A 24,981-nucleotide genomic window follows, 5' to 3' on the forward strand; every position below is an offset into this window, starting at 1 on the left:
TAAATACAAAATCCAGGTACAAGAATAATACATAAAAATATACACAGGTAATGTGATTACAGGGTACATAATGAAAAAACATTCAGAAATAACTCCTCTAAGAGTGACTACTGTGAATATAATATTTAAGGCAATTTAATGTATCCTGTAAGTATAAGAACACATTTAACAATGCTGTATGTTTAAATGAACCAACATGAGATTCAATACTGATTAAAAAGGTGGTTTCGCCAGCTGCAGTGGCTCACACGCATAATCCCAGCACTTCAGGAGACTGAGGCAGGATGATTGCTCATAACATAATGAGACACTGTCTTCACAAAAAAATAGAAAATTAGCCAGGCTTGGTGGCACACGCCTATAATCGCAGCTACTCAGGAAGCTGAAGTGAAAAGGTCACTCGAGCCCAGGAGGTCGAGGCTGCAGTGAGCCATGATCGCAACACTGCACTCCAGCCTAGGTAACATGAGCAAGACCCTGTCTTAAATAATAACAATTTACCTTTGGAAAGCATGACTTTTCTTTAAATGACATATACTGTGATACCTGAAAATCGAAGTCCTTCAGGGACCCTAACACTACTCCTTGTCACAGTTATCATATCTTTTAATTGTAGTCAATGACAAGTTGTGCTGAATATACTACTTAAAGAAACTATAGAAACAGACTCCAAGAAGTGTTGGGGGAAAAAAAGGTCATGTTAGTTGGTGGCCCCTACTACTTCTAAAAGAAGAAATATATATTTATTTACCAAAGGAATTTGTTAAAGTAGCATTTATAAAGAATTTTAATATGGGTAATATTAAAAATTAATTGAAACTAAAACTTTAGACAAGTGGTATCCAACAGAACTTTTTATAATATTAGGATTATCTACATATCTGTGATGTCTAGAACAGTGGCCACTAGCCACAGATGGTTACCGAGCACTTGAAATGTGGCAAATACCACTGAGAAAATTTCTAATTTTAATATTAATTGATTTAAATTTAAATAGCCATATGTGGCCAGTGGCTAACATTTAGACAGCAGAAATCTAAACAACAACTGCTGGAAATCTTTATATTGTCAATCATAAAGGACCATTTCAAAAAGTTAAAACCAGTTGTTAAAAGTAAATTTTTACTCATATTTTCTTCAAATGTAAAAGTGATCAAAAGCAAATTCTCCAAAAGTTTGATAGTATTCTCTTAATAAATATGATTATAATCTGAAAATTGTATTTGATATTTAGTTTATATATGTTCACATCAGTATATTTGAATGTAGCTTATAATTCTCATAGCAAGTATTTTCAAAGATTTATGATTTGATTTCATGTTCCACCAAAATTCACATCTTTCACTAATACTGTAAACTTATTAAACTAATATTTAATTGTCAAAGTGACAGCTTTAAATTTTGAACTCCAACAAGAGTTAAATACCAAGTACCATTTGTTTTGTTAATGCAAAGATATTATTCCTAAAATACAAATTAATCCTTAACGTATTAATTTAAATATCTTAAAATTTCCAATTATTTAAGAATAGGTTAGCAAAACTTTTAGCACTAGAAATACCGATCAGTGAAAGCAAAACAAAAATGTACATAATCATGTATTACTCAGAAAACTTTTATGTATCTATTGCTACACTTCATGTAAATATAGCTAGCACGTTATCCCCTAGATTGTCACATTACCATCATTAACAAAGATACAACTAAACGAATATACTAAATTGCTCCTGCATTTGTCCCATATGAAAACATCAAGGACTGGTAAGAGAAAATACACACCTTACAGAATCTCAGAATTGAAATGATAAGTATATTCTGACTTTATTAGCAGAACTGTGAAAACCCCAGAAATGTTAGATATTGTTAGTTAACTAATAATAAATCCAACAGCCTTAAAAACAAATGACTAGAGAAATTATCAAATTATATTACAAAAAGGCACATTGCTTCACTTTTCAGCATTAAATTATAATCTTAATGCTAACTGATCATTTCTAGCAGTTGAGTGAAATGTAGTCAGTTTCTCAAACAGTTCTAATTTACATTTTTTTTTTTTTTTTTTTTTTTTTTGAGACACAGTCTTGCTAAGTCGCCCAGGCTGGAGTCCAGTGGCACAATCTCGGCTCACTGCAACCTCCACCTTCCCCATTCAAGCGATTCTCCTGCCTCAGCTTCCTAAGTAGCTGGGACTACATGCGTGTGCCACTATGCACAGTTAATTTTGGATTTTTTAGTAGAGACAGGGTTTCACTATATGTTGGCCAAGCTCATCTCAAACTCCTGACCTCAGGTGATCCGCCCTCCTCAGCCTTCCAAAGTGCTGGGATTACAGGTGTGAGCCACTGCGCCAGGCTCTAATTTACTTTTAAAATATGTTGACTGTCTATTCAAATAACAGGCAAACATAATGTTATCTAAATCCCCTAGGTATAGAAGCAAGTACCTTTTCAGATAAATCATTGTTTTGTTTTTTAAAAAAACTGAAATATTTCCCCTTTGCTTCTCTTTCGGTAGCAATTACCCTTGTCAGGACATTCTTTATTCTTATGTTCATTTCCATCCCCACTATAAATAATACAGTTAGGTGACAAAGAAATTTGGCTCTCTAATTCCCAGAAAATAGAAATGTTACACCCTGAACACCACAAAACACTGAACAACTCAAAAAATCAAAACAAATGTAACTGCCAATGCAGAATATATCCATTCCTATTTCAAGACAACTGCCACGTGATTGTTGCAGTAGATAAGAGTCTACACTGAGTAGACTACAAGAGTATTATGGACATAATACTTATTAGTGATTCTTCAACAATCTATTAAACACTACAGTCTTCATCTTATAAATATCCTTTAAGATATGTAAAAGTGTTTCTGCTACATTAATTGGTACACAAGATGCTAAGAAATAATAACCTAGAATAAAGCCATGGCCTGTCTAATTCAATGAAATCAAATAATTCTTTTTTTCTTTTTTTTGAGACAGAGTCTTGCTCTGTTGCCCAGGCTGGAGTGCAGTGGCATGATCTAAGGCTCACTGTAACCTCCATCTCCCGGGTTCAAGCAATTCTCTGCCTCAGCCTCCCGAGTAGCTGGGGTTACAGGCGCCTGCCACCATGCCCAGCTAATTTTTGTATTTTTAGTAGAAATGGGGTTTCACCATGTTGGCCAGGCTGGTCTTGAACTCCTGACCTTGTGATCCACCTGCCGCGCCCTCCCAAAGTGCTGAGATTTCAGGCGTGAGCCATCACGCCTGGCTGAAATCAAATAATATTTTAAGGAAAATCATGATTATCTTTCCTAAAGTCAAATATATACCTGGCTTCTTTCAATAATCCACTAAACTGCTATGATCTATTAATTTAGCTAAACTCACCTTAATTCTGTATATTTTTACTTCGCACGCTGTATTAGAGAATAGAGTCCTAAAATTTATAATTCCCATGGACAATACTGAAGATAATCTTAACCTTTTAATTCATCCAAGCCAATTAAAAATTTAAAGTATAATAAAAATCCATGTCAGGAATTTATGCAACAGAATAATTTTCATGTTGAAATACCAAGAGGTTTTTCTCTTTTCCCTTCCTCCCTTCCCCTCCCTCCTTCTTCCTCCCCCTCCCTCTCCCTTCCCTTCCTTTCCTTCCTTCCTCCCTCCCTTCTTTCCTCCCTTCCTTCCTCTCTTTTTCCCATCCTCCCTCCCTCCCTTTTTCCCATCCTCCCTCCCTCCCTTCTTTCCTTCCTTCTTTCCCTCCCTCCCGCCCTCCCTCCTCTTTTTCTGTCTTTTTTTTGAGACAGAGTCTCACTCTGTCGCCCAGACTGGAGTGCACTGGTGCAATCTCTGCTCATTGTAGCCTCAGCCTCCCAGGTTTAAGCAATTCTCTACCTCAGCCTCCTGAGTAGCAGGGATTACGAGTCCCCACCACCATTCCTAGCTAATTTTTGTATTTTTAGTAGAGACAGGGTTTCATCATGTTGGTCTTGAACTCCTGACCTCAAGTGATCCACCCGCCTCAGCCTCCCAAAGTGCTGGGTTTACAGACTTGAGCCACTGCATCTGGCCTTTTCTCCAGTTTCTATACCTTCTATATGTTTCTAGCACCATGCAACTACAACCTATAATCAGAATGATGACCCAATGGGATTTCAGAATCTTAGTTACTAAAGAAAAATGTTTAATAGTGCTTAGACAAGAAAGTGTACTAATTTAAGCCAGGCACAGTGGCTCACACCTGTAATCCAGCACTTTGGGAGGCCAAGGCAGGCGGATCATGAGGTCAGGAGATCGAGACCATTCTGGCTAACATGGTGAAACCCCATCTCTACTAAAACTACAAAAAATTAGCCGGGCGTGGTGGCACCTGCCTGTAGTCCCAGCTACTCAGGAGGCTGAGGCAGAATTGCTTGAACCCAGGAGGCGGAAGTTGCAGTGAGATGCGATCGTGCCACTGCACTCCAGCCTGGGTGACAGAGCAAGACTCCATCTCAAAAAAGAAAAAAAAAAAGAAAGTGTACTAATTTAGAGAATTTTATTTGTGTAAGTTAAAAAAAAAAGTGATTTTATGAATCTTTAAATGCAATATTGCAATAAATCCAGTAACATTCCATATTCCAAATAATTCATGATTTACTTTTTTCTCCTTCACAATTTATCTTTTTCAGTCATCAAGAACTCAGGATCCCACACCAGAGTTTTTTTTTTCTTATATCTAAGCTGTTGGCCATGTTTTCTCCTGTACTTAGAGGAAAGTCTTGACAGGTGCCTACCTAAAACTTTAAGAGGTGGCTCAAATATCATTATTCTCAGACAAGTAATACCTCAGTCCCTCCTACTTCTGCATTATGGGTATCTCTTTGAAGGGCAGGGAACAACATTTAACTCAACTTGTAAATTTTATTATTTTTGTAGTTATAATACCTGTATAAAACTTTAATAGCAGATATATACCTGTTATTTCATATACAGTAAATGCCCCATTCTAATGCTGGAATTCCTACTAGCAGTCAATGGGAAGAAGAGGCAATAAAAAAAATTTAATTGAACAAATTATCAAGAAAAACAAAGGAAAAAACCCTCTGTAAACTATTCCTAGAAGGGTTTGTGTTTTCTTTTCATCATAAAATAAACAAAGACATATCCAAGGAATAAAAGGATACAATATTACTCAATTCTCTGTTAAATAATGTGTTTCAGAATATTCTTCAAACAATTGGAAAATGCAACACAAGTTCCAATCAGATGAGTGGAGGCAGAAATATAACATTAGTCTTCTAAAATTAAGAGATGATTAACTATTTGAACTACTCTAATAAATCAAGCCCGTACCATTTGTATCCTACCAAATGTGTCTTCGAATTTAAGGCAGTGTGGAGATTGTATATTTTTAAAAACAACAACAGAAACCAAAATGACATAAACTAAAAATGAGACAAAATGCATTTTAAATACTAGAAAGAGGTACAAACAAAATAGAACCTAGATCACACCATCACTAGCCTCTCTATTCTCTGTGGAATTCTTCACCCACCTATTAATAATATTCTTTACTAGCGGGCCGGGCGCGGTGGCTCACGCCTGTAATCCCAGCACTTTGGGAGGCCAAGGTGGGCGGATCACGAGGTCAGGAGATCGAGACCATGGTGAAACCCCGTCTCTACTAAAAATACAAAAAATTAGCTGGGCGTGGTGGCGGGCGCCTGTAGTCCCAGCTACTCGGAGAGGCTGAAGCAGGAGAATGGCGTGAACCTGGGAGGCGGAGCTTGCAGTGAGCCGAGATTGCGCCACTGCACTCCAGCCTGGGCGATAGAGCAAGATTCCATCTCAAAAAAAAAAAAAAATAATAATAATAGTAATATTCTTTACTAGCTTTTCACATCCCTGGCCCAACTTAAGAAGCCCCTAAGTTTTCCCCTCTCCTTCTCCTGGGCAGCAGAGCACAATTCAAGAAAAATCAAATAATCACATTTACTTATGCACTAAACATTCTTGCTACACAGCCTCAGCAAGTCAGTTTGATTTTTCCACAGTAAGTTGTTACCAACCATCTGCTGTCTTCTCAAGAGCCCATCATCATCCCAGGTCTCTTCCCTCTCAATAGACTCTTATATCACTGAAATATCTAAGCCTGTCCAAGGTGAATTCACTCAACTTCCCTACCCTCCACCAATAATTACTTCTGTATCTGTATCCATCTTTTCTTTGATGTCACATGTCTTAACCTGCCCAGCACAGTCCACTGAACTCTGGGATGGACTGAAGAAAGCATCCAAATCTAGAACTAGTGTCTCCTTGAAAACACTGCTGGTACTGGAAGAAAAGGCTGGATAGCAAGTGCTTAAAATAGTCATTAGAGTAGAATATGATATCTGAGAAGGCAACAGATTGTATAGTAATTAATTCTAGGTACAGTTTGCTTACGGGGTATTTAGTAGTAAGGGTGTTACCACAGGCTTGCAAAACACAAAGATAGCAAAAATAAACCAGCCATTCAGAAATATTATATCAGAGGGACCTGTGGAAGTTTAAGCTGAAGACTAAGGCACAGTCATCAAGTAAGAGTCCAGTAACAGGACCCTAGTGATCAAAGGAAATTTGATCACTATAAACAAGGAGAAATTAAAGGACCCTTTCCCTAATGAAAGGACTAGTAAGAACAAGGTAGAGTCTAAAGCAGACGTCAGTCAGTGATATGCTAATAAATGTCTAACACTTGACCCTCTGGGGGGAAAGCCCTATTATGTAGTATTTAGTAATTTCTACAGTACAAATACTCCTAACTATGGCAATTTCAATTTCAAATTATCAACATGGCATCACAGAATGCAGGATGGGGAAAAGGGTGTGTAGTAGCAACTATCATAGGTTGAGCATCCCAAATCCAAAAATCCAAAATCTGAAGTGCTCCAAAATCCAAATATTTTTTGAGCACTGACATTACATTCAAAGACAATGTTCATTGGAGCATTTCAGATTTCAGATTTTCAGATTTGGGATACTCGACCAGTAGGTACAATGCAAATATTCCAAAATAAAAACAAAAACAAAATCCAAATCACTTCTGGTCCCAAGCACTTTGGATAAGGGATACTCAGTCTGCGTTTATCATTTTTTTTCTACCATCCAGATGCAACAGACTTAATAGTATAGATAATAGTAAAATGTGACAAAATATTTAGAAAGTGTGAAGTTTTGGGTATTTATTATCTTTAGTATAACTTCAAAAATAAACTGAAAATGTTAAAAAGCAAAAAGTAAAAACTGCCTTCCACATTTGAGGTACACTAAAGAAAAAACATAATTCTCTGAATCTTGCACACTCCAAAATTAATACACTCAGTTAACTGTTAACCAAAGCTAAGTTGATCTTAGATGCCAAAGGAAATATGATCACTAGAAACAAGGAGAAATTAAAGGCTTCACTATGCTACAACATTAACTTCTACTTTTACTATGTTCTCACTCATAGGTGGGAATTGAACAATGAGAACTTACGGACACAGGAAGGGGAACATCACACTCCGGGGACTGTTGTGGGTTGGGGGGAGGGGGGAGGGACAGCATTAGGAGATATACCTAATGCTAAATGACGAGTTAATGGGTGCAGCAAACCAACACGGCACATGGATACATATGTAACAAACCTGCACGTTGTGCACATGTACCCTAAAACCTAAAGTATAATAAAAAATGGAAAAAAAAAAAACCACTAACACCAATGAAAAGGCTCTAAGTTGTTTAGGCCCTTTTAGAAGTGCTCTCACTAAAACACCTCAGGCTATGTACATTATTTCTTTTCTTTTCTTTTTTTTTTAAATTTCAACTTTTATTTTAGATTGGGGGTACATGCACAGGTTTGTTACATGGGTATATTGCACGATACTGAGGTTTGGAATATGAATGATCCCTATCACCCAGGTAGTGAGTATAGTACCCAGCAGTTTTTCAAGCCTTGCTCCCCTCCCTCCCTCCCCATTCTAGTAGGCCCCATCTTTACATCCATGAATATCCAGTGTTTAGCTTCCACCTATAAGTGAGAACATGCAGTATTTGGTTTTCTTTTCCTGGGTTAATTCACTGAGTATAATGGCCTCCAGCTGCCTCCTTGTTGCTACAAAGAACATGATTTCCCTTTGTGTGTGTGTGTGTGTGTGTGTGTGTGTTTTAGCTGCAGAAACTCTCACACGCTGGAAACCAGAGCTCTGCAGGCTTAGCAGTATCAGGAGGGTCCATAACTTCATTTAAGGAGAGAACTGCATATCTCTATATAAGTTCATGGCAAAACATCCTGGCTCTGGAGACTACCAAACTAGCTTTCAATTTAAAAACTCACCCAGGATGCTTATTAACATTGTTAGGATTTGAATATGCTATAGCAGTTTCTGAAGCACAGAAAAACTATAATAAATACATTCCACTCTATTTCAAAAGAACAGGCCAGTATGAATATCTCAAAACAAACTGATACAAAGAACACTATAAAAAACCAATCATGTGAAAATAGTGAAAAAATTTCAGCTTCCTAATCAAATGAACAGAGGTAGCCTTAAGTGATAAAACAATGAGGTCAAAAAATATGCCTAATGTATTTGAGGAACACACACACCTCTTGTAGAGATTACCATTTAAAAATTTGGGGTTCACTCTTTTCTGAAACTGGAAAGGTAACTTGTATAAAAAGAATATTCATGTTCATTCCAAAGTTTTCCATTTCCTATATTCTCCTTCCTATGAGGAATCAATCTATTAAAATCTGAACATCTGTCCCTTTCTTGGAGTAAAACTAAGAAAAGGATAAAACTCATTATAGATACTATAACCTTTATCAAATGTCTGTAGTGATTCGACATGCCTAAGTTAACTTATTTTTTTATTAATAAAAAAAATTCAGAAATGTTTATCAAATGTTTCTAGATTTCAAAGAATGGTTGAATTTAAATGACTAGCACAAATACCAAATACCAGAAGTAAAGCCTTTGACACTAATCCAAAAATAAAATATTAAATTGCAAGTAAAAGCATAGTATGATGGCAAATTTTAGATAAATTCAATTTCAAAACAACAATAAAGCATTTGAGAAATTCTTAACAATAAAACAAGAGAATTACAAGCAATGGACAGAATTCATGCCTTAAAGAAACTATTGCTAAGATAATAGCCACAATTAATGAAAAATTCATTTCTCAAAAAAGTTGTTATAGATTTAGTCACATAATGCTATAATAAATACTGATGACAGTCAATTTTAAAATGTGCCAAATACTTTATTATGAACAAATATAATATTTCATCTTATACTGCTGAAACTGAGAGTAAATCAATTCAAACATCTAAATCTCCTCTATTTTACTCACCAATAACTGTTTTTGGTCTTTCTTGGCATCCTTGTAAGAGGAGGATCCAGACATCCAAGATGGTAATGTAGTTTACAGGTATCACACAATAAAAGAAGATGCTGATCATGGTTCTTCTTACAAATCCCACAACTTTTAATAAAGGCAGCAAGTAAAGATTTCAATAATAATTATCATAGTGAAACGCGGTTTACTTATAGCATATTTTTTAAATTATAAAATTTCATCTTGATTTAACTTAATATTTCTTCTGTTGAGATAGACAATTTCTTTCATTAACACATCTTTTTACAATGTCAGTAACTGTTAGTTCTAAATACTTTTGAGAATGTTAAAAATAGCTTGGATCTGGTATAAATTTAAATATTACTAGAGTCAAACCTTCTAAAGAATTACATATATAAGGTATTTATCCTCAACATCATATTCATTTTAATTTAAATTATTACTTAAAACCCATTTCACATTAGTTCATTTTTTCTCTAGACACATAAATTATAGAACAAAGTAATTTTCCAATTTTCTAAAACTATAAAAAAATTACTTCACAAACAGAATGTAGTTTATTTCCTACCATTAGTTGTAAACCTTTCAAAGAGTCTTCAACATGTAGATATACTACAAGTATACGTGAGTCTCTTTTCAATATTGGATTTTGAGTTTTAAAAATACACTAATTAAATTCAAAAGTAAAAAAATTTAAAACGCACACATCAATTGATATTTATTGCAAAGATTGTGGAATTTTGTGATTGTTACTATTATTTTAGGATTTTTTGGTTTCTCAGAAATCTAACTTCTCTTATGCAAAAAGGCAATTTAACTACACCTGCGTACACAAGTACTATCACCTGAAAATCTAAAGTATATTTATATTTGGAATGTACAGAAACCAATGATGGTTAGGTTTTTTTTTTTTAAATACTCCTAGATAATAGTCACACACACACACACACAAAGCCAAAATAAATAAATAAATAATCAGTACCTGGTCTCAGTAAAAAAGAAAAATCACTTAAAATATATTCTGAAACAAAAACGAATTGTAGTCATAAAAGTCAGAAGCATAGTGATATTGCCTGATGGTTCCAAATGAACCAACCGTGTTTGAAAAAGCTGGCCTGAGAATGTGCTAACACATTGTACACTAAGACAATGTGGGCTTTTCCCACACTTTGAAGAAGTTATTTGCTATTAATTGTAGAGGGAGCTCCAACAAAAAAACAGAAGGTAGTTATGGAGATTGATATTGTTGTTATTGCTACTATTTCTGAGAAAGAAATTTTGAGAAGAATATTTATGTATTTACACATGCATAACATATATGTATGCATATACATAGATAAATATACACACACATACATACACACACACACACATAAAAACACACCAGCATCTTCTAAACTTCTCTCACTTAATATAAATTATTTGGGAAAAAGTGAGATCATAACCTATTTATTTATGGAAAGACGTCTTGACTACAATAAAATTACTATAATGGTGAACACTGAAAATATTGAGCAAAGAAAGTAAAAAACAAAAATACTTATGCAAACAACGTGATTGCAACTGAGCATCAAGAGAAAAAAGCGTAGAAACTCAAAATTAAAACTTACCTTCATTATCCACTATCTACAAAGGCAATAGATTCATTCTATGTATATATATGATACCCATCACTATCTAAAAAACAAACTCTACAATTCATTCAAGTAAAATAAAATATAAATGCCCATCGGTTATATTGTTTTAATTATTTAAGACAATAACCATAATGTTATCTAAAGTAATTTTCTAATTCCCCAAAGAGTACTGCTCATTTCCATAGAGTTTAGGTTAAAACAGCAACAAAAATCTCCTCTATCACTCAAACTGGAATGCATCTTTGATAAAATGAACTTCAAATGCACTTAAATTAAATTCTGGTATGGACATAATTCATTCTCAAATATTTGCAGGATCTTCTTTCTAATAAATATCAGTTTAAAAAAATACACAACATTATTCTATCATTATTAATTTCATTACTTGCCTATAGAGTACTGCAGGAAGAGTAGATGTCTTTTGTGTGCCTCCTTCTTTTTTACTTGGTTTTCTCTCCTTGGGTGCTCGCAAAATTGCCGGTATATTCAACTTCTATTGATTTGAACAAATGTAGTATATATATTTTTTAAGAAAGAAAGAAAAGCAACATTTTCCTCTAATTGCCACTCAGCCAAGTAAATATAGTAGGATTGTTAGGGGGAAATCTGCTTTACCAGATTTTACATTGGCAAAAAGGATTAAAATGAGCTTTTTTTCTAATAGTTATTTCCATTAGAAATCTATAATTACAGACTTTCATCAATTTTCAGTGGTACACTAAAACATAAAAATTAAACTTCTACTTCAGCTTTGAAAGACAAAGACACATATGTAGGAGGTTTTAAAAAAACAAAACACAGTACACTTGACAAAAAGAATATTGAGGCCGTTTATTTTCTTCAGCACACCAGCTATATTGGTGCTCCACAGGTTAATTAGAAAAATTATCTTATTGGACCAAACTCTCCAACAAAGCAAGTGAGATTCTCTTTGGGTTTCTACTAATCTGTAGTATGCTGGCTTCTCAGACAGCAACCATCTATCAAAGTCATTTCTCAGTGGCCTGGTGGGCCCACATCTGTTCAACCAACTGAAAAAAAAGTGTCATGCAAGCAGTATAAATGAATTCTACTTCTGCTGTGTATTTTACATTTGCAAAAGGAAATTTGCAAACCTCTGTTAAAAGTCTTTTAATAAATGAAAATGTCTTTTATGGTAGATAATATTTTAAACAGGAGATTCTTATGAGAAAAACTTGCAAATCAAGCCAAAAGATAATACTAGCTTGGCAAATAAACTAAAGCCTTATACTCAACATTAACTCCTCTAAATATTAAGTATAAAACATAATCTTCCAAAAATCCATCAACCAACCTATTAACAGGAACAAAGGCTGATCCTCCCAGAGGCAACTACTAATTCTCACCTTTTAAAACATTCTTTAGGATACAAGCCACACACATTCTTTTCACATAAAGCATCTTCAAAGCTGGTATAGCACAGTACAAATCAGTATGTATCACTTCATAAAATATCTACACAAGCTGTGTGATGAATTTGACTCTACATAAACCTCTAGAAAAAGTATAACGAAAAATATCTGCTCGAAAAGCTCCTTCACAAATAAAACTACTTTTTAGTGAAAGGACCACAAACAGTGGGTCTCCATCATTCTTAAAAAATATAAAAAAAAAAATTTGTAAAAAACTTAATGTATCAATTATTTACACAGTACTAAAAAAGGCATTCAAAGAACTCCATCTAACAATAATTATTCAACACCAAAACCTTTAACAGACTCAAGGTGTTCATGAATAAAGTTTTTTTAATAACTACGATCACAGCTACTGTTGACGGGGAAAAAATACATTTTAACATTAAAGTTTAAAAAACCATCTCTTATACAGCTGAAAACCAAATTAACATAAAAATGAATATCTCTAGTTTGCCTTTTTAAATTTTAAATTATACATCCAAAGAATAGAAAAAAAAAATACAGCATAAGGACAGGAAAGAAAAAAATGTGGCAAGGAATCTAAAACTGCTAAGTTAAAGAATGTAGTAGGAAAAACTCATGCTTCGAGTCTTAAGCTTCATCACAAATGACAGGTCAATCAGTTAGAGCAAATGAAAAAATTTTTTACACAAGATAGCTGTTGAAACAACCAAATTAAACTAGAGGTTCTCAGCAGGCAGCTTCCAATGCTCTAGGTGTATTTCAAGCAGAAATCATTATCTCAAAGGATTAGGCCCTGATCAAACAGAATTCTTCAGTCAAATGACAGTTGTATCAAAAATCTGTTCTTTGAAAATCATATAGGGAGCAAGAACCGAAGGAGACAGCAATTGGAAAGAAACTAACCTGCCCTGTGATTCTGCCTAGTAAAGCCCATATTCCTTGTCCTTCACTTCGAAGTTTTCCATTCAGGTTTTGTAGTTCTTCTAAAGATTCACATAGCTACAAAGTAAGTCAAATTAGTAAACTTCATTAAAATATCTGACAATTTAAGAAATATCTACATTTCTATTTCATATATATATATACATATATATATATATATATATATATATATATATTTTTTTTTTTTTGAGACAGAGTCTCACTCTGTCACCAGGCTGGAATGCAGTGACACGATCTCGGCTCACTACAACCTCCACCTCTGAGGTTCAAGCGATTCTCCTGCTGCAGTCTCCCCAGTAGGTGGGACTACAGGTGTGTACTACCACACCCAGCTAATTTTTGTATTTTTAGTAGAGACAGGGTTTCACCATGTTGGCCAGGATGGTCTCGATCTATTTTTTTTTTTTTTTTTGAGATGGAGTCTCACTCTGTCGCCCAGGCTAGAGTGCAGTGGCATGATCTTGTGTCACTGCAACCACCACCTCCTGGGTTCAAGCAATTCTCCTGCCTCAGCCTCTGGAGCAGCTGGGATTACAGGTGCCCTCCACCACGCCCAGCTAACTTTTGTATTTTTAGTAGAGACGGGGTATTGCCATGTTGGCCAGGCTGGTCTCAAACTCCTGGGATGGTCTCGATCTCCTGACCTGGTGATCCACCTGCCTCAGCCTCCCAAAGTGCTGGGATTACAGGCATGAGCCACTGCACTCAGCCTCCATATATTTTTAATATATTCAAGCCACAATACCACTGAGAGACAAGGCTATCCAATTATTCAGCAGTATTTGTTGCTGTAAGCATTTTGTTTTCTGCTGGCATTTTTACTAATAATGATAACTACGTTTATACCTTCCTTTACAGTTTGTTATATAACATCACATTCTGCTAACTAATCCTTGTGACTCTATCAAGATGTATTTCCACTATTTTCCCAATGAAAAAAACTAAGGATCATAGAGTTTTTGTGAGTTGGCCAAGATCACAGAACTAGCAAGAATCCCCAAGTCCTCTGAATCTAATTCCAGGTACTCTTTTTACTACACAGTGTAGCTGATTATTGGAAACATACTTCCTACTATTTTTTTATGACTTAAAATGTTTTCTAACAGTAAGTCAATACCCATTTTATATGTCAAGTTATACTTGGTATAACATTTTAACCACATTTTGCTTTTATATTTCTTTTTGAATCTTTTCTCATTAGGATGAAGAGGTACATGAAAATTCAAATTTGGAAATTTTTATTCCAAAAATTATAAGTCAAGGTAAATAATAATTTAAAGAAAAGTTTCTAAATTTTCTACACACTTAGAAAGTGAAGCTCTATAGCAATCTTTATTGGTTGGAAATAGAGAACAGAGTCAGGTGAGTTGGCCTCACACCAACTGACTTCATTTGTCAAGTCTGTGACTTGACTACTTGTGTGAACCTGGGCAAATTATTTAACTTCTTCAGGATTCAGTTTTCTCCCTGAAAACGGAAGCAATGATTATAACCTACACTATAAAGTTAAGCTGGGAATAAAATAACACATGTAAAGAGATCAAAATTATGCCTGGCACACAAAGTGCTCAGTAAGAGACGGTGATGATAATGAAGCTAATGAGGAGTAGGAGTTATAGGGAAGAGCCTAAGAGCTCCAGAAGAAATTAAAAATAAAACATAAAAGAAATGCCATACATTCACAAAAGAAATCATCAGTAAGATCTATCACATTATGTTGCATATTTTGTAGCTAACTTACCTTATTATATTCTACATGAAGCTTTTCTTGTTCATTCTCTAATTTATCTTTTATATTCTTTTGTTCAGCCATATTTTCCTGAATTTGAATCATGCGCATATTTCTCTCTATTTAAATGAAATATCCAATTTTACTTTAGTAGGAAGTAAAAACTGACATAGGAAGAAACTAGCTATAAAGATGATCACATTGATAAATCTACATAGTTTAAAACTTTTAAGTATATTCACAAATAAATGAACCTAGAATTTTGTAAAAACCCACAACATATTAGGAAAATAAACATTCCTCTATGATATATGTAGCATGGCTAATAAATTTCTAAAAATTAACAGTATATCAAACATTTTCATTAACAAGTTGTTCTCAGTGAAAATGTGTAAGTACCAGTGTCTATACTGACCAAAATAATAATTCACAAAATCTGCAGTGAGAGCTGGTTGCTTATGTTTTCTCCTTCCATCCACACTAGAACTAGTATCTGAATTGTCCACTGGAAAGATATCTGTACTGATCCCCATGAGTTCTGCTTTCCGCATAAGTTTACGAATAGCTGAAGCACTGCTGGTGAGTGGTCTGGGCAATTTTTCCCTTGGAACCCAGGCCTGGGGTCTGGTAGATCGAGCTAGTTCTGCTTTGGCACGATATTGCTGAAGCCGGGCATTGATCCTTGCCTATAAAAGAAATGTATTCAAATTTTAAAAGATAATGAAATGAAACATGTTCCTTAAGATTTTTACATTGGTTTTTATTCCCATGTTCACAGAAAGATAATCAGAACTTCTTACACCAAAGCAAATTATAGGTATGAATGATCCTTAAGGTATACTGTATAATTTTTGAGTTACAATAAACTATATCTGCCCCTAGTAACAACTGTCCTAACTTATAATCAGAGTTTTGAGAAACTAATTAAGCTGAAGTTTCTCTTCTTAATAACTGCTATTGTCTCCATAGGTTTAATGTATATAAAATTATATTTTAAATATAGGCAAACTGACTAAATCCTTTGAACAGACTGAAACAAGATGTAGTCAATATATTGCACTGATAGAGTAATTTCCTCACAGTCACATTTTTCAATGTGAAAATATACTTTATAAAGGACTGAAAATATACTTTATAAAGGACTGCTCTGTTTGACTAAATGAGGAGTACTGTATTCAGCCAAAAATTATACTCACTATTTACCTTAATCACAATCCATTTCCTAGGTAACTAACCAAACTTCTTATTATACTTCACGTCACTGGAAACCACACATGAGATGTAAAATCCTTACATAACCTTAAAACAAAAACATACGGGTTTTGACATGAATCCCATACCTGTGCTTCTGGTGATAGTTGCTTCTCTCTCTCTTGCAAAGACATTTTACAATAGGACTGTAGAGCCAAGTAGTTTTTTCTCTTCCACTTTCTGTCTAATCTATCTGCATGTTGCTTACAATAAGCAAAGAATGGATCTGCTATATCCTATACAAAAAAAGCACAGAAAAATAGTGAACATTTGTACTCCAAAGAGTCATAAAAGACCTAACACAAAAGAATATTACTTCCTTTTCAAAGAATCTACTAGTGCTAGTTATGTCTAATAAATTACAAAAATAATTTTTGTACATGATAAAAATTACTTCTTTAGAAACTTGATCTTGTATGTCAACTTCAAATTACCAACAACTTTTTTCTTTAAAGGGCCTGTGGGTTTAAAGATATTGAAATCAAATATAATGTATTATTTGGGTGTACTTGTATAGTAGCCCTTCAATATCCATGGGGGACTGGTTCCAGGACCCCCCAAGGATACCAAAATCTGTGGATGCTCAAGTGTCTTATGTTAAATGGTGTGGTATTTGCATCTAGTTTACATGCATTCTCCCACATATTTTAAGTAATCTCTACATTACTTATAATACCTAATACAGAAATGTAAAGGTGCAAATAGTTGTTACACTATATTGGTTTTAGATTTGTATTCTTTTTTATTATGCTTTTTTTTTTTCAAACATTTTCGATCTGCAGTTGGTTGAATCTAAGAATGTGTAATCCACGGATACGAAGGGCCAGCTGTATTTTTTTAAAAAGTCACTGTTTAAAACAAATAGGATTTTAATAATCTTAAGTAGAAATAATCATTAAACATTAAAGTTATGCATACATAAACTAATATTGCAAAACAACAATATTTGACTAGCCAACAAGATAAGTGTAGCATTTCTAACTGGCTAACAATGGACAGATTCTACTGAGGATAAAAATAGAATTAAGGGCCAGGCGCGGTGGCACACGCCTGTAATCCCAGCACTTTGGGAGACCGAGACAAGCAGATCACTTGAGGTTGGGAGTTCGAGACTAGCCTGGCCAACATGGCAAAACCCTGTCTCTACTAAAAGTATAAAAATTAGCCAGGCACAATAGCATGCGCCTGTAATCCCAGCTACTCAGGAGGCTGAGGTAGGAGAATTGCTTGAACACAGGAGGGAGATGTTGTAATTAACCGAGATCATGCCACTGCACTCCAGCCTGGGTGACAGAGTGAGACTCTGTCTCAAAAACAAACAAACAAAAAAAATAGAATTAAGAAATTCTAAGCCCTGTCAATAAAAAAATTTAAGTTATGCCCTTAACTCTTTCCCTAAAAACTCAAGTGGAATTACAGCTCTCTCATAGCCTAACAGTACATTTTCATTCATAAAAAGTAGTGTACAAAAAAGATTTACTCTATCAAAAACAACTTGTAAAGATGTAGTCCAAAAAAGTAATTTACAATGTAATTGCTAACAAAACAACAGGCTGTTCATTCTTTATGTCTGTCCCAAAAAGGAACAGTAAACATAGCTATTAGTTTTTCTCTAAGTTATGTCAAGTGTCTCTAAGTAGAGTTTTACAACCCAAAGAGAAATGACAACACTACCGAGGAGAGACATACAAGAATAGAAAGAAAAAAAAATCTAATGTGTCCTTAATATTAAAAAAAAAAAAAAGCATATGAGGCAATTCTGTAGTGTGGTATCTATAGATGTCACAGTACAGCAATGTGTATCACAGAATTTGAAGACATAAAAACCTAGATACAAATCTTGGCTCTATCATTTACTGGCTATGGGACTTCAAAAAATTGCTTAACATCTCTGGGCCTCAGTTACCACATTAGTAAAATAGGGTTTACTTATAATTACTTCATATAGCTTTAAAAATAAAATACAAAAATTTAGTTAGGAGACTACATTAACACATACAAACAGCTGCTTTCTCATGACATGCTGTAAATCTTGGTGACAGAGATGTTAAATGGAAATAAAGATTATACTGAACCTTAGCCCAAATACCCAGATCTAGATAATTATTCTGATGTTTCAAAGTAAATGAGGTTGAAATTGAGTCGTTAGAGATAGGATTCATGCTTGCATAGGTGAGTTAAGCATTTAGACCAAGACTCTGACTTAAGAAAAACATCAATACTTACTATGGCAGAAACTACTAACTGTCTTACAATATCCATTCTTCCCATTAGTACTAGAACCCTGTAAGTTTTTACTGGGCATATGGCTACCCTGCTAGAAACTATCTGATCCAGCCTCTCCACAGCTAGATGTGGCCATGTGATTAAGTTCTGGCCAATAAGTTGTACGAAATCCCCAGCCCATGCCCTTGAAAGGAAGCTGCCTACTCTTAACCTCCTCTTTGCTACTTCCAATGAGGAAAAATCCAGTCAAGATGGTGATAAACCATCTTTGACTGTGCAGGAGAGTGCAATAGACTAAAGAAAGGTGAAGCAAGAAGAAAGAAGGGAACTAATCCCTGGAACCAAACTCCCCTCAGTATCCAATCAGCCTGGAATTGTATATTAGAGTGAATTCAACTTCTTCTTCGTTTAAGCAACTCGTTACTTGGTTTTGTTAAACCAGTCAAAATAGTGTCCTAATTAATGCACTGGTTAACATGGAATATCCCTTCAACCTGCTTAGAGAATGGAGCTTTCAAGATCCTACTCCCAGTGGAAGACAGAAAGGGAAAAACATGTTTCTGAATATCTACCATGAAATAAGCACATGTGCTTTTGTACATACTATCTCTTTAACCTTCACCACTACCACATGAGGTGGGTTCTATCATTTTAATATCAATTTCATGGACAGAAAACTGAAAGCCAGAGAGGTGAAGTTGCTGAACCAAGACCTATGTCCAGTATGTAAGATCCATCTTCCTTAACCATTACCTGACTGTCATCAGATTCATTTAAGGAGGTTTCTAAATAGAGGCTACTAGAGCCCAACTCTGCAAATTCTGACTCAGCAGAGCTGAGGCAAGGGCCTTAAATGCAAATGCCTTGAAAAGCAGTAACAGTCAACATAAATGGGTGAAGGAGACCTAAAAGATGCCAGAAAAATATAAGACAAAAATGAATGATGAGAGGCAGTTAATAAATGGTGGGGCCTGTGAGAACTTAGAGCCTGTGGCAAACTGGAATGCCCCATCTAAAGTCATTTAAATTCAAGGTTTTCTTTTTTAACTCTATTCCTAACAAACAAAATCCATCTATGGATTAAGTTTAGCTTGTGGTCCTCTAGATGGCATGATTTGGTCTAGAATCTTAAAATCTTTTTTTTTTTTTTTTTAAACAAAGTTCCCTGGGTAAAACTGACATAGCAGATCAAAGTTATATAAACTGAAAGAAGACACAACTTCAGTCTTGTACATTGAGAACCACCTGGCACTTGTAAAAACAGTATATTTGAAGAACGTACATATGCTTTATTGGTATCTTAATAGTAAAATTGATGTGTTTACTGAAACCAGAAACATTTAAATACAATAATAACCTAATGACATATCAAACTTATCTTCTTAATTATGCACTATCAATATTCTTGTCCACCCCACCTCAGCCATATATGCTCTAACAGAATGAAATCTTGAACTTCTGGGCTCGGCAATCCTCCCACCTCAGCCTCCTGAGCAGTTAGGACTATAGGCACACACCACCACACCTGGCTAATTTTGACATTTTGTGTAGGGATGGGGTCTTGCTATGTTGCCCAGGCTCAACTCAAAATCCTCTTGAGGCCAGCCTCAAGAGATCCTCCTTGGCTTGGCCTCTCAAAGTATTGGGATTACAGGTGTGTGCCACTACACCTGGTTTTATATTGTTTCAAATATAATTTTCTACATAACAGAGTACAGCATGTTCAATAGCACCAAATTATACTTTAATTACAGAAGAAACTACCATATGGCTTACCTGGACTATAAGTAACTTTAGACTACATAATGTAAAACATAGTAACGTAAGTTGTAGTCAGCATAACTGAGCCTGCACAATAGCTCAGTATTTTTTTACTTATTTATTTAAAATTTTTAGAGGTAGGGTCTCACTCTGTTCTCCAGGCTGAGTGCAGCGGTAAGAACACAGTTCAATGCAGCCTCAAACTCCCAGGTATATGTGATCCTCCCACCTCGGCCTCTCTTGTAGCTCAGACTACAGGCACCATCACATCCAGCTATTTTTTTTTTTTTTTTTTTTTTTTTTTTTTTTGAGATGGGGTCCTGCTATGTTGCCCAAACTGGCCTCAAACTCCTGGCCTCAAGCAATCCTCTGGCCTTGGCCTCCCAAAGTGTTGAGATTACAGGCATGAGCCACTGCACCCAGCCCTGTAGTTCAGTTTTAAAAATAAGATGTTGTGTCATAACACGGTTTTAAATATCCTTCTAATAAAGCATGTTGTGTCATAACATGCTTTGACTATTCTTAATAAATCTGGAATATTCACAAAGTAGATGAAAAAGAATAGAAATTTCATATGGATTCTCACCAATGAGATAAAGGACTATGTCGGAAGGCTATACAAAGTCATAAAAAATACAGAAGGGTATACAATGTCATTAGATGAAACTGATATGTTTATTCTATTTTTCAACCTTTTTTTTAACAGCCTATATAAAACCACCATGAAAAAGTAGTAAATCCAACTTGATATAGTCTTTTGACAAGTTCCCTAGAATGTCTAAAGAGTATAAAATGGAAATAGAAGGAAAGATATGCTCACAAACATAGATCTCTTTTAGTTTAAAATGTGTTTCTTAATTTTAAATGCTATTACATAAATCCTTATGTACACAAGTACAACCATCTAGAAATAGACAAGACCTTCATTTTAACAGAATGATTACTGGCAAATGCAAACTTCATTTATATAGATTCATGCAATATCCTGGGTTTTGAAACATCGTTCGGAAAACATTTAGAATTTTCTAATTCTCTGTTTATAACAAGAAAACAGTAACATATATATTTAAATATGCTTTAAATCATTTCCCCCCAAAACAACAGCACACTGAGTAAAGTAGTGAATAGGGAGAAAAGTTGCATTTTATTATTCCAGCATCCAGGGCTCCCACGTAATTAATCAAGGGACACAGCAAGGCAAGGAAGATGCCTCAGGGCTAATTCTCACATCCTAATGTATCTGTTTCCCTGTAAATTTCCTCAAATTAGCTTATAGGTAAGATATACAGACCACAGAATGTAAATTATGTAGCTTAATATTATGTTTAGTTTCATTTAATTTGCATGCCTTTAGAAGGAGATGCTCTCTCCAAATCCCATAACTCCATTACACCCCACTTTTCCAAACATGGCTGCTTCACACATTTTTGTTAATTAACTAGGTGCCATCTTGCCAAAAATGATGACATATGATGCTGTGTAAAGGAATCCAAACTACCATAGTAAAAAAGAATGCTCTCCACTGGCTCCAAAAGAACCCTACTAACTGCAAAGCTCAAAGTTTTCCAGAAGTAGACAACTAACCTTATCCTATAGATTCCCTGATCCAAGTATTTACGTAGTATTTATCTGGTCCTCTAACTCTTACTTATATTGCCCTCTTGTACTTTTGTCCACCATCCTGAGTTGTAGCTATGAGGAATCCAGACTACCTTTACCGTATAATTATAACTCTATGTCTACCTAGTAGCTGAGAAGATGCTCACTGTTCATCTAGTAGCCTTCATCAAAGTACAACTCCTTAAAATCAAGAGACTGGAACAGCTATATAAATGAAGAGATTGGAACAGCTATATGTATCAAAAACAGCTACATGTATCAAAAATACAATTCCTATAAGATCTGTTTATTCATAAAATATATCCTTCAAATTTTTTTCTACAAATTTTCTTCATCAGAGTATCTTTGCTTACTTTCTGGAAATGAAATAAATGTACTAAGATAAAATCTCAGCACAATAAACAAAATTTACCCAATAAAAGAAAAAACGTAACAAGGAGAGGCTTAGATTATTACCATAAAGCCATCATGAATATGCAATAAAAATTACTAAATAAACATTCATTACTATGTAAGCTTAAGGAATGAACTGAACCTGCTCACAATTTGTTAACATTCTTAAAAATTACTGAGGACTCTAAAGGGTTTATGTGAGTTATATTTTAGACAGTTACCATATTAAAAATTAAAACTGAAAATGTTTTGCAATATTCATTAATTTATTTTAAATAATGGGTCCATTACATAAGTATACACTTTTACTAAATACAATTCACACACACACAAAAATTGAGTGAGGAGAGTGGCACTGTTTTACCTTTTACATACTAATGTCTAGATAACTGACATTTTTAAAAAAGGTAGCTGGATTCTCAAAATTGTTTCTATATTCAGTGGGTTCTATTATACTGTATGTAATCTCTGGAAGTCTCCACTAATACTCATGAAAGAACAGAGTTCAGAAAAGTAAATAACATTTTTATAGTGTAATGAAAATAGTTTTAAACTCAGAATACTTGAACAAATCTTAACCAGTCCCCAAAACACTGAAAACAACTGATTGTTTAATGTAAAGCCAATAAATCTGAAAGGAATATTATGGAATTAAAAGTAACAGTAAAGAGATAGTAACAGAGATACTAAAGACACAGTAATGATTTTATTTAAAAAAAAAAATAGAGCAAGGTTACCCAAATACAGTTTCAGATTCTCATATAAAATATGATTTTTTTTTAACTATAATTCATGGTGCTGAAATGCTGACATTTTAATGCTTTAAAACAACTTGGATTATCTTTCATTTTATCTGTCAGATCTCACTATAAAAATTTTAATGTTTTCCAAATGTCTGACTAGCTTTAAGACTGCCAAAACTCATAGACATTTAGTCTTAAAGTTTTAGAACAGTGATCTTGGCAACAACTTTAAGAATAAACGTTAAAATTTCTTTCATTATTTACACTTGTTATAGGACATAGAGTCAAAAGATATCTTGTGAATATGTTCACCAACTATGGGTTTAAATAAACCTACCTCTTCCGCTGCTGCCTCTGAAAGCAGACCTTCCTTTTGAGCACAGGTCACATGAAAATAGGCTCTGCACATCCCTGCATCACAGCTAATGCAAACCCCAGTTCTAGCAAAGCGAGGGTCTTCACAAAAGCTACACTCCTACAACAAAGTAACAGAAAAATTCTCAAAGCAAACTTATTTCCAGACTAAAGACTGCATTCTCATACAAAGTGTCCACTAAATATTTAAAATGCTAAATACAAATAATGAACCAATTATGTACCAATACAAACAATAATTGTAGGTGAGCCAAGAGTTTATATGAAAAAACATAATTACCTATATGGTTCAAATAAATCAAAATTAAACTAATTTAATGATAATAAATAATAATACAAACATAATCAAAATCATTTGAGGACTTACTATGTGCCAGTCACTATTCTAAGCACTTTACATATACAGACAGTCCCCAGTTTACAACAGTTCCACTTCTAATTTTTTAACTTTACAATGTTGCAAAAACAATACATGCTCAGCAGAAACCACACTTTCAGTACCCATACAACCATTTTCAGTATAGTATTCAATAAATTACATTTATTTTCCATTTTCAGTATAGTATTCAATAAATTTATTTTCCATTTTCAGTATAGTATTCAATAAATTACATGAGATAGTTAACATTTTATTATAAAATAAAGTTTTGTGTCAGATGATTGTGTTCAAGTGTAGGCTAATGTAAGTGTTCCAAGCATATTAAAGGTAGGCAACACTAAGCTGTGCTCAGTAAGTTAAGTGTATTAAATTAATTACAACTTAAAATACTTTAAACTTACAATAGATTTATCAGGATGTAAACCCATCATAAGTCAAGGACTATATGTATAAATATATGTAATCATTAAACACAACTACTATGAAGAAGAGGTACTATAACTATTCCCATTTTACACATGAGGAAATTAAAGTAAAGACAAGTTAAGAAATCTGCTTGCCAAAAATAACAAAGAAAGTAAATGTAAGGCTTCAAACCAGGACAATCTTACTTTAAAGCCCACCATCAAGCTATACTAATTCTTAAACAATATAAAATTGCTTGGAAAAGGAAACAAGAGACCAGGGAAAATCAAACAAAAAATCTAGGCATTACAACCTAGAAATCATGCATGTTTTAAATATCTTTAAGACAACTAAAAGTAATTTTAGGTGAATAATCAGGTGAAATTGGTAGTGATATACAACACAGTCAATTATTTACATTCTTTCTGTATAAAAGGAGAAAACTTATAAAATCAAGGTATGAACTGTTGAAATTACCCCAAATCCTCTCAGATTTATTTTTTTTAATTCCTTTAACTATCTCTTAAAAGAAAAGGGGGGAAATAGCTAGTCTAAAAGTTTAAACTACTCTGGTAACAGAAATCTTCATAAAAGAAAAAGATGTTAAATTATGAAAGACTAACAGTGAACAATTAAAGAATTGTTTAATATAAGTATTCAAAGTGAACTACATAAGAAGGAAACAAATACAAGGAAAATTTAAAAATTTCAGTAGTCAAATCCTGACATTCTACTGCCTAGTTAATATAATTTCTCTAATAA

General features: G+C 34.2%; 1 protein-coding gene across 5 annotated transcripts in view; it reads right to left on the reverse strand.

Moving 5' to 3' along the window:
* PHF14 (PHD finger protein 14) overlaps nt 1–24,981 on the reverse strand; it is a 203,959-nt gene that overhangs the window by 122,667 nt on the left and 56,311 nt on the right. For all 5 annotated transcript variants that reach the window (XR_009215711.1, XM_032760474.2, XM_058446881.1 and 2 more), the window contains exons 7-13: nt 23,398–23,535; nt 16,407–16,553; nt 15,482–15,752; nt 15,079–15,185; nt 13,299–13,394; nt 11,385–11,488; nt 9,353–9,484 (exon numbers count right to left, since the gene is read on the reverse strand). Coding sequence is in view for 4 of the 5 variants with exons in the window: in XM_032760474.2 (XP_032616365.1) it covers nt 9,353–9,484; nt 11,385–11,488; nt 13,299–13,394; nt 15,079–15,185; nt 15,482–15,752; nt 16,407–16,553; nt 23,398–23,535 (995 nt within the window). In the remaining variant the exon portion in view is untranslated. The remainder of the gene's footprint in view (nt 1–9,352; nt 9,485–11,384; nt 11,489–13,298; nt 13,395–15,078; nt 15,186–15,481; nt 15,753–16,406; nt 16,554–23,397; nt 23,536–24,981) is intronic.

Source organism: Hylobates moloch, unplaced genomic scaffold, assembly GCF_009828535.3.
Source record: "Hylobates moloch isolate HMO894 unplaced genomic scaffold, HMol_V3 SCAFFOLD_1, whole genome shotgun sequence".
In the NCBI taxonomy this organism is placed as follows: domain Eukaryota; kingdom Metazoa; phylum Chordata; class Mammalia; order Primates; family Hylobatidae; genus Hylobates; species Hylobates moloch.